Source organism: Equus asinus, chromosome 5, assembly GCF_041296235.1.
Source record: "Equus asinus isolate D_3611 breed Donkey chromosome 5, EquAss-T2T_v2, whole genome shotgun sequence".
Classification (NCBI taxonomy): Eukaryota; Metazoa; Chordata; class Mammalia; order Perissodactyla; family Equidae; genus Equus; species Equus asinus.
This window is the reverse complement of record NC_091794.1, coordinates 5,469,265-5,483,300: the sequence shown is the minus strand read 5'-3', so window position 1 is coordinate 5,483,300 and position 14,036 is coordinate 5,469,265. Positions and strand designations below refer to the sequence as shown.

Genomic DNA, 14,036 nt, shown 5'->3' with positions numbered 1-14,036 from the left:
ATGATTATTTAAATAGTAGACAAAATAGTAGACATTTACATCAACATGAGCAGAAGTGCAAATAGACTGATAAATGCTTTTTCCAGTAGAGTTAGAAAAGTATATATTATATAAATGTGTAGAAAGCTTACCCAGCAAGAGTAGATGTTATCAAGAGTCAGATAATCAAACATCTGGGAGAACTTCTTGTTGACCACAGTGATATTTAGCAGAGTGCAATGTTATGTCTACTTTAGGGGATTAATGGGTGCTTGCCATGGTTTGATCAAACCTGCAAAGAACAAGCGTCTGTTTTCCCTCGGTTCTGAATCTTAAAAATTGACTTCCGAAATTTAATCTTCAAGTGAATTTTTTAAATCTCTTTGGTTTATTTTATTATTTTTGGCCAGTTCTTCCTACAGTCCTTGAACCTGTCACTCTTAGGACCAAGGCTCCGGAAACAACATTCGGTAATGATATTCCGTGTTCTTCAACCATTTTTTTCTGCTCATTGTCAACCCATTCTATCATCATAATCACATTGTCATCAGCTTCATAAGACTGTCTTGTCATCCTCTCCTGTCCTTCAACTTTATGTTCCTTCTTCTTAAGAGTATTGAAGACTCTTAAATTACCCGTAGTTTTTAAAAGCTGTGCATGGACCTAGGTGAGAATACCTGTCTATCATGTAATCTTATTTGACTTCATGTCATGTACTTTTGTCTAAACCATGTTCACATTTAAAGCTGAGTTTCAAACACTGTCGGTAATGTCTATATCTTTTCTAGACCAACTAAACCACAGCAATTTGCATGGTATCATGGATTCTCTGGCATATTTAAATCTCTTACTGTGAACGTAAGACCCCACCACCTACAGTTTGGCTATAGTTCTTACCCTTCTCTGAAGTTAGAGATCTACAAGACTCTTCACTCCTTGACTTAATTTTGTGTGTGGGTTTTATCTCTCAAGAATCTTCAGTTATAAAAAAAAATTAACAAAATATGGGAAAGTATTTTGATCTTAAAAAACATATGCCTTGAATTTCAAGGAAATATAACATATTTTAGAAAATCTAGAGCCTTATTTCCAAGACCACCTTCAGTAGAATAATCCAAAGTCTCTTCCTTCAGCTCCTAAAACATCACAACGAGCTCGTCGTCCACGTCCCAGACCTAAAACCACATCAAGCCCTGCTGCACCTCAGACCAAACCGGGTAAATGGGTTATTCCATGGTTTGAGGGGTGAGCCGTAGTAGCCTGTCCCAGTGGGGCCCCAAAGCACTGCATCTGATGGGAAGTAATAGTCTCCATGTTCTCTAAGAGTCTAAGGCATGAGGTACGGTTAGCAGCTGCTTCTTGCATGATGGTCTTGGTCTCTCTCCAAAGATGTCTTTATAGCAAGATTGGCATAGTCATTCATGGCTATTTATTGCTGGATCTGCATTTAAACATGTGATCTCTTTATTGTAGCTGTAATTACATAAACATAAATATTTTTTCAACTTCCAGAAATGCAACAAGTTACTTTCATATATATTTTCATATATTGCCTAAACAGATTTTCCACAGCAAGCTGACACGTTACTTAGAATCAGAAAATCAAACACCTAGGAAAATATCACGTTGACCATGCTAAGATGCGTGGCAGAGTTCAACGGCTGTGACTACCCCCTGCAATGAATCGTTCATAGCTACAGTTTGACCAAATCTTCAAAAAGGGACTGTTTGCTTCCTATCAACTCAAAAGTTTAAAAAAATTGTTTGTCACTTGAAACTAATATTTTGAAAGAAAAATTATGACTTTCTATGTGTGTTTAAGCTTTCTCATGTTCGTGTTGTTGCTTTTGGTTAGTTCCTACTACAGGCTTTGCACCTGTTGTCCATAGTTCTGAGGCCCCGGGAACAACATTAGGTAATGATTTTTGCAATCTCATTACATGCTTTTTTGCTCATTAAAATCCACTCCATCACTGTCATGGCCAGAGTTGCTCCTGCTTCGTTAGACTGCTGTTGTCATTCCATTTCAGGCTTCATCTTGTAAGTAGTTAGGATTCTTAATTCAAGTGTTACCTGCTATTTTTAATGGATGTCCCTGGATCAAGTTGAGGAAATCTATCTGGCATGAAACCCTTTAAAATTTCATTATAGATTCAGTGAAGAGTCTGAAGTCCAAATTTCTCCCCTGCTATTCAGTGTTTACATCTAGAAAGCAATGACAATTAAATAACATGAACTTTCTCTGAGCAATTTGCTTTCTATAAGACCTGTGTGTTATTCTCATTACTCTTCTTGTTTTAAGGAATGAGGATTCCATGTTATATTAAATTATAAAAAAACAAAAGTCGCTTCCTGAAAGTGCCAATCCTAGTAAATATAAGTTACAGGCTCCCCCACCATCCATAAACTTGACTCTTCCTTATTCTCCACCACAGTTTAGCAATTGTTCTTAATCTTTGCTAAATAAGAATCTCTCTGAGTATCTAATTATGCGTGTTAATACTTACTCCTTTAATTAACAAATAAACGTTGTATATTATTTTGATCTCTAAAGGACCCTCAGTGAGGATAAGGAGCAAATTAGATTAGTATAATAAAATTGTTCAATCTTAGGAAAGAAACTCAAGAAAAATTTCAAGTGTTACAAAACCTAGGTCCACGTACAATGCTTCAGATGGTTTCTAGACCTGCAAACACTAGGTGACCCAAGATTTTCTTTCTTTAGTTTCAAAAACATGGAAAAAATAAAAACCCATCCTCCTCCCCAACTAAACTTCCTGAAGCTTCTTAGATGAAACCAAGAAAATCTATGATTTCTGTTTTAAGGAGTACTTCCAGCCCATGCAGTTGAGTCCAGGTGTGACAATGATGTGACTTGCTAACTTGCACTTCTCACCTCTATGCCCTCTGAGAGAGAAGGCACAAATAGTGGTTAGCATTGCTAAAATTTCAGGATTGACCAGAAGTCTCATGGTTGGGGGAGATCCACCTCGTAGCCAAATTCATCACGTGTCCTGCATAAAGATTGTCTCTGACAAAATATGCAGCTTATTCAATTCTCTTACCATTCCATTCCATTCATCTCTTTTAAATTAGTGCTGCTGCTTTGGCTTATGTAAACAAACATTGCCTTGCCCTCCGTGTCCCCAGCACCATATTAGCAGTTGAGTGGGGTGGGGTGAGGAACAGCAGGGGAGATCAAAAGTAAGGGCATGTTTGACCTTTTGAACAGAGTACAATATAATTATGAAAAAAACCTTTCCTTGAATTTTTCTTAGGTATAAGACAATTTGCTTATACAAAAGCAGCTTGTTTAGTTGAGTGGTAAAAATATAGAGAGAAAATATTTAAAGTCAAGGATCTATGTAGGCTGATAGAGAATAGTTGGGCTTTGAAGTAACTTTAGGATTTGAATTAGTGGATGGAAGGGTGGGAACAGCAAAAATACAAAGTCTTGATACCTGTTGGGAGTAGCCAAGAGGATGATTAAAGTGGAACATAGGGCAAAACACTGCTGGATGATACCGAACATTTTATTAATGACGCTATCATGAAAGAAGCTATAGGAAGCTCTTAGAAAGCCCTCATGGGAATTCAGATTGAGATACAATAGTCAATGAGAACCTAATTTTTGAAATAGGCTCTTGTTTTTTCTAGAAAGATGTTTAAAATGAGGTGTCAGCAAAGTTTTTTATGTGAAGAGTTCGATAGTAAATATTTTAGGCTTGGCAGTAGTTTAGGCTTTGCAGGCCATTTAGTCTCTGCCATAACAACTCAATTGTTAGACTGTTGTACTTTGTGCAATTGTGCAGTTGTACTTTGTGCAGTTGTACTTTGAAGGAAACCAAAGCCAATATGTAAACAATATGTAAATATGCCTTGAATCATCTTAGTTTGTGGGTATGGTTGTATTTCAATAAAACTTCATTTGAATTTCATACCACTTTCACATGTCATGAAATATTTCTCTTCTTTTAATTTTTTCCCATCATTTAAAAATGTGAAAACCATTCTTACTTCACAGGCCAGGCAGAAGGCTGGATTTGGGAGGGCCATAGTTTGCCCATTTCTGCTTTAAATGATGCATCCTCTGCACGGCTCTCCATAACCCTGCGATTTTGAGGGTCTATGTATTTCAATGCATTGCAATGCATTTGTCTAAAACCTGTGAAATAAGTTATACATAATTGACAACTTAGACCCTCTTCTTTCAGCTCCCACTGAACTGCAGCCCCTTATTTTGAAACCAGTGACATCACCAAGTCTAGAAATGACACAAAGTCAACCTGGTAAATACAGTGTTTTATCTATCTGGGTACACTTGTGAGCTCCAGGGGGCACACTCTAAATGTTGTATTTCTGAATATAAAAAGTGCAAAAGAGTACACATTTAATAACTCACTCTGCATATTGTACAATGCTCTTGCCATGATTACATATTGGTGTTAAGTTAGTGATGCTACTTTATGTCGTGCTCGTATTCACTGTGTTAGTCAACAGTGCAGAAAGACTTCACTTCTTTCCTGTGTGTTTACTCTGTGTCATTTTAGACAACAATCACGTATCTGATTAAGTAGTCCACAAAACCACTTAAAAGAACTGATTTTATTCTTTATCCCTATTTTTCCATAAGAACATTTACAAATTTGTAGTACTCTTTAGCAGTAAGCAAAATCTGTGCTCTGCCATGTACAAAGAATGCTAGTTCAGTTGTGACCATCAAGCAAAGAAAGTTCTCACTTCAGTAAAGATAACAAAACTTCCTTATACGATGTGAGCCTGAACATTTCAAAACTGAAAACTAATTTTTAAAATCGTTCTTAGCAAGTTATTGCTACTCTCTGACATTTATTTTGAAACATTGGATCTTATTTTTTTTTTTTTTGTTATAAAACTGTAATTTCTTTTCATCTCCTTCGTACACCTTTAGTTAGCTAAACAACTTTTGGTGCTTGTGTTGATGGTACGAGGTATAGTTGTCATTGGTAACCTATAACACATAAAATTGTGAATTCAATTCAGTTATTAGAGCTTCCTTTAGTGTTAATAATATTGTTATTATCGTAACAGGTAACATTGAGCACTTATAGGAACAAGGCACTCTTCCTAATACTTAGTTTGTATTCATTCATTCAATGCTCACAACAAACCATCCTTGATCAATTGTATCATTTTGTGTTTTTTGCTAGTTTCTGAAGTCCTGGAGTCGGTTACATTTAGCACTGAGTCATCCATGGAAGCTATAGGTAAAACTGTGGGATGTCAGGTGTATGTGCTTGTCCATCGCATTGCAGAAGTTGTCTTTGGATGTCCTCGTGCTTTGTGACGTTTCGTGGCTCCTCACATCTTGTCTGAGCTCATCCAGTGAATCTGGACAGTCGGATATCACATACAGCGCCTTGTGCTGGTGTCTGCTACATTGCTATGCAAGTTGCACACTTCCATTAGTTTCATCTCACCCTGAATGCAAAATTTAATTTTTTAATATTCTGACCACTCTTTGAATATGAATATACACTTCCTATTTTTTATTTTGATATTGTTTTTAGTCATTCATCCCCATGCTTTCCAAGGACTCACTCTATGTCTTTTTCTCACTAGAATCCTTAAAAATGTGTAAGGAAGTGAAATGATCTGCTTTGCTCCAGGTAGAAACTGCTGTAGACTCTGCCAGTTATTGTGCGTGTGTGTGTGTTTTCCCGCACAACATACTGCGTTCACTTCTGCCGTCTTAAATTGTAGTCACCTTCATGATTTACATAGATGTTATTCTCACGAATGTATCTACTTAGGATAACTAACCTCTGTTTTCAAACTAAGCACAGTTTTCCATTGCAGTGTGCTACGGGCTGCCCACCACTAACCAGACATCCCCGCTTCCTCCCTAGCCCCAGCCGAAACAGATTACGTATATCCCACTGCCAAAGCACCACTCAGGCCAGAGGAGCCAAAGGCTGAAGGTGGTAATGGTTTTCACGCTTTGATTCATTTATTCAACAAATTTTTAATTTGCATTTATTATGTCCATGGAACGGGAAAGTTCAACCTGTGGTGTTTGTTCTACACTGAATAGATTTGAAGAGCTATAGTTTCCAAAATTCTTGGATTCTTAAAATTGAAGTGATAATTGACTCTGACAACAGAGATAAATTTTAGTTTCTCTGCGGTATCTAAATATCGAGGCATAATAGTATCTGACAGACAGTTAAAACATGAATGCTAGTTAGAGGATTAGCGTTATAGAATAGGATTTCCCTCTTGGTTCTCTCTTTTTTCTTGTTTAAATCCATTGTCCTGTCTGTAAAAATATGACGCAAATTCTTAAGAGAATGAGGTGTGTTGATCTTCAAGAAAGAAATGTTTGACTGTGCTTACTATCTTACTATTTTTAAAATTGTTCTCCTTTGTTTTGATACAGTTGTGGAATCTGTTACAAATATGTCAGAACCACCCGAGACCTCGCTAGGTAATGACACACCTCGGCAGCTTTTCTCCCCATTGCCGCCATCATCTGAGAACCTCAGGTTCTCGCTCATTGTGAATTCATGTTGCAACGTCATTCTTTGTCATGGCAGTTAACTTTCTTTTTATTCATAACCATTGTCCAAAAAAGTCTCTCCTCCCATTCAGTTTTGTATCTAAACCTTCGTCTCTTTCTCTACTTGTCAGCCAAACTGTCAAATCTAAAACATCTTTTTCCTGACATTGAATATTCTGCCAGCTTGATATTGTGTTGAATATTTCAGATATGTTTTTGTATAATGATCCATTCATACTTTACACCCTAGCAACTTACTTTCCATTAACACTCGTTCCACACATTCATTTACATCTTTGATATTTTTCCCTCCATCATTTAAGTGAAATTCATTCCTCTTGAATGGCTTATGCTTTAACTTTTTTTTATTACTTTGTTTTTCCCTTTATGGGTACCATGGAATATATCTTTCTAGCATTGTTGAGTAGGTACTAGAGTGTAGTGAGGATTTAAAAAATAAGGATATTTCTCACTTCGAAAGTATTTTGTAACTTGGCACGTCTAAGGATTTTTAAACTGAATGCATTATGAAGAAGTAGGAATGCTATTTTGCTGCAGACTTGCAATTTTCATTACTCTTTTCAATCTACTTGTGACCATCATTTCTGTCATCTGCACACAAGGTGTGTGAAGCACTCTAGTAACCCTGGGTACTTTCCTTCACTGCCTTAGAGACATCACCTCTGCCTTCCCAAACTATAACCCTACCCAGCCCAGATGAGCCTCGGACTGAACCGGGTAAATACGTTATTTTGTATTTCGCGTTGAAGGTGAGTGTTTGCAGAATTTCTAAAGAATGGAAAGACAATAGGGGCACTACCAGAGACCAGAAGCCCTAACCTCATCACTCTGCTCAGTCTTTGACAGGGGTCCTGCCTGCCTGATGCCCCGTTGCCTCTATCTGTAATCTGTAGCCAGCCGCGTCTTTAGAATACGGCTGAGAAACACCTCTCACCACTCTGCCAGTGTTTAGTACAGGAAATAGTAATGTTTCTGGGAAGAACATCTGTATTCCATTTTAAAATACAAATATGCATCCTAATTTTGAACACTTTATCATCTTGAATAGTTTTACAAGTTCTATGGTCATATAAAAAGCATTTTAAGATATCTAATTTGTGTTTAAGATGAACAGAAACCTCCAGAAACAGGCTTCACTGTGTGATCCACATAAAGTGGAATAACTGGCCAGTCACCTTGTCATTATTCAGGTCTTTCACTTCTTCCCACTCCTTCCTGCGGTGGTTTGGCCATTTCACTGCATACAGTTAGGAGCAACTGAAGTCAAACCAGTTGCTTTGGCAGATCGTAGAGGTTTACTTGATGGTGGAGATTGAAATCAAGGAAAAGAAATCCTTAACACAGATAACTAAACGTGCTTCCTACTATAAGGAAAAATCGTCTCGTTACCTATAGGCTTTCTTGGTAGCAGTTTATCAAAAATAAGCCCAAACTTGTGTTTTGATTGCCACTGAACTTTTTTATATGGCTCTGTTCCCAAAGGGCCAGCCCTGGTGGTCCAGAAGTTAAGATCCAGTGTTCTCACCACCAGGGCCTGGTCTGTGTCAGGGTCAGGGAACCCCACCACCCTTGTTGGTTGTCATACTGTGGCAGCTGTGTGTTGCTGTGATGTTGAAAGCTGCGCCACGCGATCACCCATGGTGGACAGGTTTCAGTGGAGCTTCCAGACTTGGGAACTGGCATTGTCTGATAGAGCACCAGAAGGGGTGAGGATGATGCAAAAAGACCAGACAGCGTTCAGCTCCACTGTACAGAGGGGCACTAGGACGACAAAAACAACAGATTTCCAAGGGAGATATGGACAATAATTTTACTCATTGTCCTCTGAAATATCCTGTTAAACATTGCGTATTAAACTCTGTAGTTTAGTTTTTACAAAAATTACACATTGATTATATGAACTGAATGTGCATCAGTTCTCTCTAACTTTTCCAAAGTTTGTTTTTGATAGATGTAATAATATTATTAAAATGTTTAATGGTAAATGCTATTAGTGATTTTTACCTCTTTCTGAATCATTTTTCATGGACTTGCTTCATGACATGCCTTTCCCCGCAGGCATGTTTCTTAGCCCCTGGGGAAGCAAGCAGCCTATCATTAGGAACCTCAGCCAGCAAGGAAATTGAGAGTCAGGGAATCACAAGACTGAGAGAAACTGTAGAGTCATAGAACTTTAGGATTGGAAGGGCTCGCAAAAATCCAGTAACTTTTGATGGAGAACCTAAGTCTGTATCCCCAGTGACAAGCAAAGGGAGCTCTACAACTCCAGGCTCCAAGCTCCTCAACCAGCGTCATCTCAACATACCTCGGGGTTCATCTCTATGCAGGCGAGAGGATTCCACTGGGACCAGCGCACGCCTTGTGTATTTCGTTTTAGGATCAGGAAGAAGTCTCTGCAGACTCTTTAGAAACTTCTTCCAATATCTAATAACTCTTATTTTCAGGAATCTTTTCTTAAGGTGCCTGAAACTCCGTGAACTTGAAAATCATTTTTTTCTCTCTCTCTCTTTAGCCCAAACACACTTTAGTCCAACCAAATGAGCTGTTTCCACAATCTGCAACCTTGCATTTGATAATTCCTTTCCTCCAGCAGGATATACTTTTAATTTTCTTGGTGAAGACACAATTGGTTTTTACACTGAGTGTCCTAGAACTTCTTTGGGACCTGCCCAGCAAAGGAATAACTTTATTCAGAATGTGTGCTTTCAATTTCTGGTCAATTTCTCTTCCCCAATACAACCAATAAAAAATGTGTTTTGTTTAATAAGATTTTTTTCCTATTAGCATTTGCTGTTAAAATGCATTCATCTTATAGGTATATTTGGAATGTAACATGCAAACTTTTTTTTAGAAGAAATTGTATCTATTTGCACTTAAAAATGTTTATACTGGGATAATCTGATAAAATGGTGTGAACTTGTAATAAGGATGAATTATTATTATTATTAAATTTATTTTTACCCTGTATAAAAGGTATTTGAAGTAGATATTTCTGGAATTCCAACAGTTTCATTTACCAGCTGAATATCTTGGATACCATTTAATGTATCTTCTTGTTTTGTTTAGTTTTCCGTCATAAGAAGACAAGAAAATTACCTTTCTATGCTTTGTGGCTCCTTGGGAGCTTTAATTGCATTAATTGCTGGTATTTAGGTCTTCAGTCACTCAACCAACGTCTTTGAGATCCTAGAGGCTTAGGTACTGGAACTCTTGAAGAGCTCAAGAGCTCCGAACCTATATCCTTTCTTTTAGCTCCCAAGCAGACGCTGCGTGCTCCTCCCAAACCAAAAACATCTGCACATCCGAGAGTCCCACAAACACAGCCAGGTAAATACGTATTTTATATTCTGGCCTGAAAAGTTGGATATTAATGGAGCTATTCTGTTGAATTACAGCGAGTTGAGTTTTTAACCCTCGTAAAACAAGTCTTCCTTTGAAACCTAATGAATACTTATATTTATTTTTAGAATTTATCAAAAAGCATGTTTTTGGAATAGCTTATTCCATAAAGCTTGCCTTTGTTACATTATTTGTAAGGGGGATGGAGAAAAATGGAATTTCTTGAAAGAGTAGGCTGCCTACTCCCTGTGCCTCTCCCTATCTCTTCCATGGTCCTTGAAGATACCTCCCCCTGCCAATCACCTACTTTATTTTTTTGACTTTTAGTAGATTTTGTTTAACAGAAAGTCTTGAAGATTTATATATATATATATATATATGTGTATGTATATATATATATATATATATATATCTTCTTCTATAACATAATGATACAATACTGTTTGGGTTCTTTTGCTGTAAAATTTTGATAAGGACCCAAACAAGAGTCATTATAAACTATTTTTCATTTTGTTCCAGAAGCTCTTATTCAAATAACTAACTCTAACCCTAAGTTCTCAACCAAGATCTTGTCCAATTTCTCCAAATGCCTTAGCGGATCCCTACTTTGGGCTACCATAAACTCAACCTACCTCTAAGAAAGCTCATCATGTTTTCCTCCTTTCACTTTCCCCTTTACACCCGTGGCAGGGCCTCAGCATTCTGCATCTGATTTTTCTTCTCCTCTTCATCCAGCCTCTGCAGTCCGTCTTTGACTAAGTCTGGCACATTCAGTGCTTCCGACCGTCTCTAGCACTGGTGTCTACTCCAAGCATCCGCCCGATCATGCCCAGTCAGTTGTCCTTAATTAACTGATCTCCTGTCTCTTGTCTCCTAATTTCAAATTATCTCTCCCCTTGATCTTTAAGTGATTGATTAACTAATTCGTTTCATCGGTTAGTCACTCAACAAGTATTTATTGCATGTGGACTATGTACCAGGCACGTGCTAGATGCTGTGGGTGTGAAATCAAAATTCAAGGAAGTTAGAGTCTAGGCCAAATTTATCCTTTATACACGGCCCACTTCCACAAGGTGTGTGAGGTGCACCTACCTAATTTACCAGGAAAGAAACTTTCTCTACCGCTCATGGCCTGGGGGAAGGAAAATGTCAGCAGCATCAAAATTATGCTTGATCCAAATAGCAGTTCTGAATCCCACCACAAATCCCATCATCAAATCTCGTGATCTTTAATATCTGATTCTGAGAGGAATTTTGCCTATTATTTTTTGCTTTATAGGAAAATTCCTTACAAGACAGTTCTATGTTCCACACAGCTAATGATTTTAAATCTACTTTAATGCATTTGAAAATGTGTTTTATTTATTGCTAAAACTTTGCTATGAAAATGATATGGGTATGATACGTAAGTATATGAAGGTACCAAGGCAACGATTCCCTGAAAGAATAAGAAATTAAAATAATAACAATAAGCACATTGGAGACATTAATCCATAAGAAATACTTGGAAAAATAATTAATGATTAGTGAATAAGTAATGATTAATGAATAGAATAGGGATTTTAAAAAGTAAGTATACTAAACTTGTGAATAGGAAACCAAAATCTAGCTTTAAAAAATAAACAGAAAAAAATCACATGAGAAGAAGCTCTTGAATTTTATTTAAATATAAAGCATAGAATAAAAGCAGAGAAAGGAGAAATGGAAAGAAATAAGAAAGCATGAAAACTTGGTGAATGTTGGAAAATAAGAAACGCTGGGAGTTAAGACCTTGGGGATATAAATTCCTGGTTGGTAAAATTCTCAAAAGTAAAGGAGATGTGAAATAACAAGGAAGACTTATTCATAATTTTGTCTTTTCGAACTGTACTCTCTACTTTAAAAATGCAGTTTAGTAAATCAGGAGCTTACTCTAATTTCCCATTATTAATTTATAAGTTTCAAATTTCTTTAATTTTGACTTAGACTTTTAGCCAACCTTCCTCCACAAGATCTGCAGCTTCAGAATGGAGAGGTCCGTATGCTCAGTGCGTCCCCATCTAACTCTGAGACCCTGGAGTGGCTGCAAAAGGAGAGCCTCCTGGCTCTGTCCCAGCCGAGGCCACTGCCAGCCCATCAGCCTCTCCTGTGGAAAGCGGCTGCAACTCAAATACTGCTGGCTTTGTCAGGGGTACTTAATGCAGGGGATGATTTGGAAAATTGATCACGATAAATGAAACGCGTTCTAATTACTCTTGGAAGCGGGTGAAATTAGGATGTCTCTTATCCAAGAGAATATGATCTTACTTAACAGATCCCAGGAGTATCCTAGATTTTTATAGTCTTTCAAGGACGTTTGTGTGTGTGTACATATGTATCGCTAAATATTTCAAAGACAAAGATTCAAATTCTAGTGCTTCCTCCCTTACCCTCGCCAGCTCTTGTAAATCTCAAAGGGCTATTTGAGCAGGAGAAGGTTCTGTTCATATGTTCTACACCAAATGCAAATTATTATCGTTGGGCGATGAGGGTGTCACCTGACAATAGTGTATACAAGTGAAAGTGGAACCAATGTGTTCACCCACCACTTTTCTCGAATTAAATTCTGTAATTGGGCATGCCACCTTTATTCTTACTTATACTTAAACTATGTTTATAAATTAGATAGCAAAATTGGAGTTAGAACAGGTTTATTATTTATACCCAAAATTGAGAAACAAGTTGAAATGTGACCTGGAGAGCTGGGATGTAGCTACTGATAATGGCTGGACCTCAGCATGCAGTTCAAGTCTTATCTCTAGTGTTTAATAAAGACGTCACCTCAGGCAGATAACATCACCAACCCAAGCCTTTAAACCGAAGCTGATAATTCCTTCCTCCCGGTAATATGGTGAGAATCAAAGGCCATAATCCTTACAGAAGCATTTTTGAAATTGTAAAATGAGCTATAAATAAATTAGAACTTTTTTTCCTGGTAGCTGGTCCATTAGCACCTTGTTCCTCCAAAGGAACAGTTGTGTAAAGACAATTTTAGTTTGTGAACACGTTTATTTAAGGTTATTTGGGGCCTAGGAATTGCAGGGAGAGTAGGATGCGAGCCCACCCGTTGCAGTCCATGCCCCTTCCCTTTCTGCTGTTGCCTGAGCTGGCCTTACACTTCTCTTCTCCATGCTTCACAGGCTGCTGCTCTGACTTCACCGAGTTCACCCTCAAAGAAAGACATGGGGGGGTGGAGGGAGCATTTAAGAAATCAAGCAAACATCCAGAAAAGAGGTGCACCCTCGAGTTAGTTTAGTTACTGTCTCTTGTGAAATGAAAGTTTCAAAAAATTCCCCATCCTACCCTTATGCTTACTCAAATTTTGCAGTTTCTCAGGTTTCATTTTTCTAAAAGTATCTGGAATCCTAACTGATCTATTTTTAGAGCTTATGGTTTACTTTCCCATCCAGCTGCCATTTCATTGCTTTGTTTCATCAGTGGTCAGGCTGACACCCTGTCATAGCTTATGTGTTAAGCATGACCGAGAGATGCTGAAACCAAACATTCTCTCTTTCAGCTCCTAAGGTGTCCCAGCATGTTACTTCAAAGCCGAAAACGTCACCAAGTCCAGAAGTATCACACACTCCAGCTGGTAAATGCTGTATTTCATATTTAAGCCAAATGCATTCTATGTCCCACTTTGCTGCAGTGGAACATCTCATGTATGTGAGGCCAATGTTTCAGTTATGTTCAGAGACCGTGTTGTATCATGCATGCCATGGTCATTTCAGAGCTTTCATAAGAGTTCCCTAAGTGCTCACATAGTGAGCTAGTAATATAGTCAAAAGACAGAGGTATGCCGAAGATAGAAAGTTTTTTTAGAGCTAAAGTTTTCTTATAAAAATAACCTACCATTGCTAACTATGGTATGCTCAAATGTTTCACCAAAATAAGATAAAACAAAGAATTTTGGATTTTTCCACAAAAATGATAAAATGATGTTTTGCAAACAGAGGAAATGATGTTTAACCATTTTCTTGGGTTCAGAAATTTCACATTATCCAGCGTTCAATGTTTTTTTTTTCCTGTCAAATTCTATTTTACCAGATCATGGAGCAATAGCTTGGGTTAAGAAATAAGAAATTTGTTTCACAAAAAAAATGATTTTTTTAGCTACAAATCTGTTTCTTGCCTATCATCT

General features: G+C 37.6%; 1 protein-coding gene and 1 long non-coding RNA gene across 47 annotated transcripts in view; one reads left to right on the top strand and one right to left on the bottom strand.

The window, feature by feature from the left end:
- ABI3BP (ABI family member 3 binding protein) overlaps positions 1-14,036 on the top strand; it is a 238,437-nt gene that overhangs the window by 162,954 nt on the left and 61,447 nt on the right. For 28 of the 46 annotated variants that reach the window (XM_070508659.1, XM_070508665.1, XM_070508666.1 and 25 more), the window contains 10 exons: positions 390-449; positions 1,113-1,196; positions 1,835-1,894; positions 4,194-4,268; positions 5,169-5,225; positions 5,868-5,939; positions 6,398-6,445; positions 7,190-7,255; positions 9,791-9,865; positions 13,413-13,487. In XM_070508659.1, the coding sequence (XP_070364760.1) occupies positions 390-449; positions 1,113-1,196; positions 1,835-1,894; positions 4,194-4,268; positions 5,169-5,225; positions 5,868-5,939; positions 6,398-6,445; positions 7,190-7,255; positions 9,791-9,865; positions 13,413-13,487 (672 nt within the window). The remainder of the gene's footprint in view (positions 1-389; positions 450-1,112; positions 1,197-1,834; positions 1,895-4,193; positions 4,269-5,168; positions 5,226-5,867; positions 5,940-6,397; positions 6,446-7,189; positions 7,256-9,790; positions 9,866-13,412; positions 13,488-14,036) is intronic. The other 18 variants (XM_070508663.1, XM_070508662.1, XM_070508661.1 and 15 more) reach the window with 5 other exon arrangements.
- The window catches only part of LOC139045216 (uncharacterized), a 92,378-nt gene that overhangs the window by 33,559 nt on the left and 44,783 nt on the right, over positions 1-14,036 (bottom strand). The gene's annotated exons all lie outside the window — the stretch shown is intronic.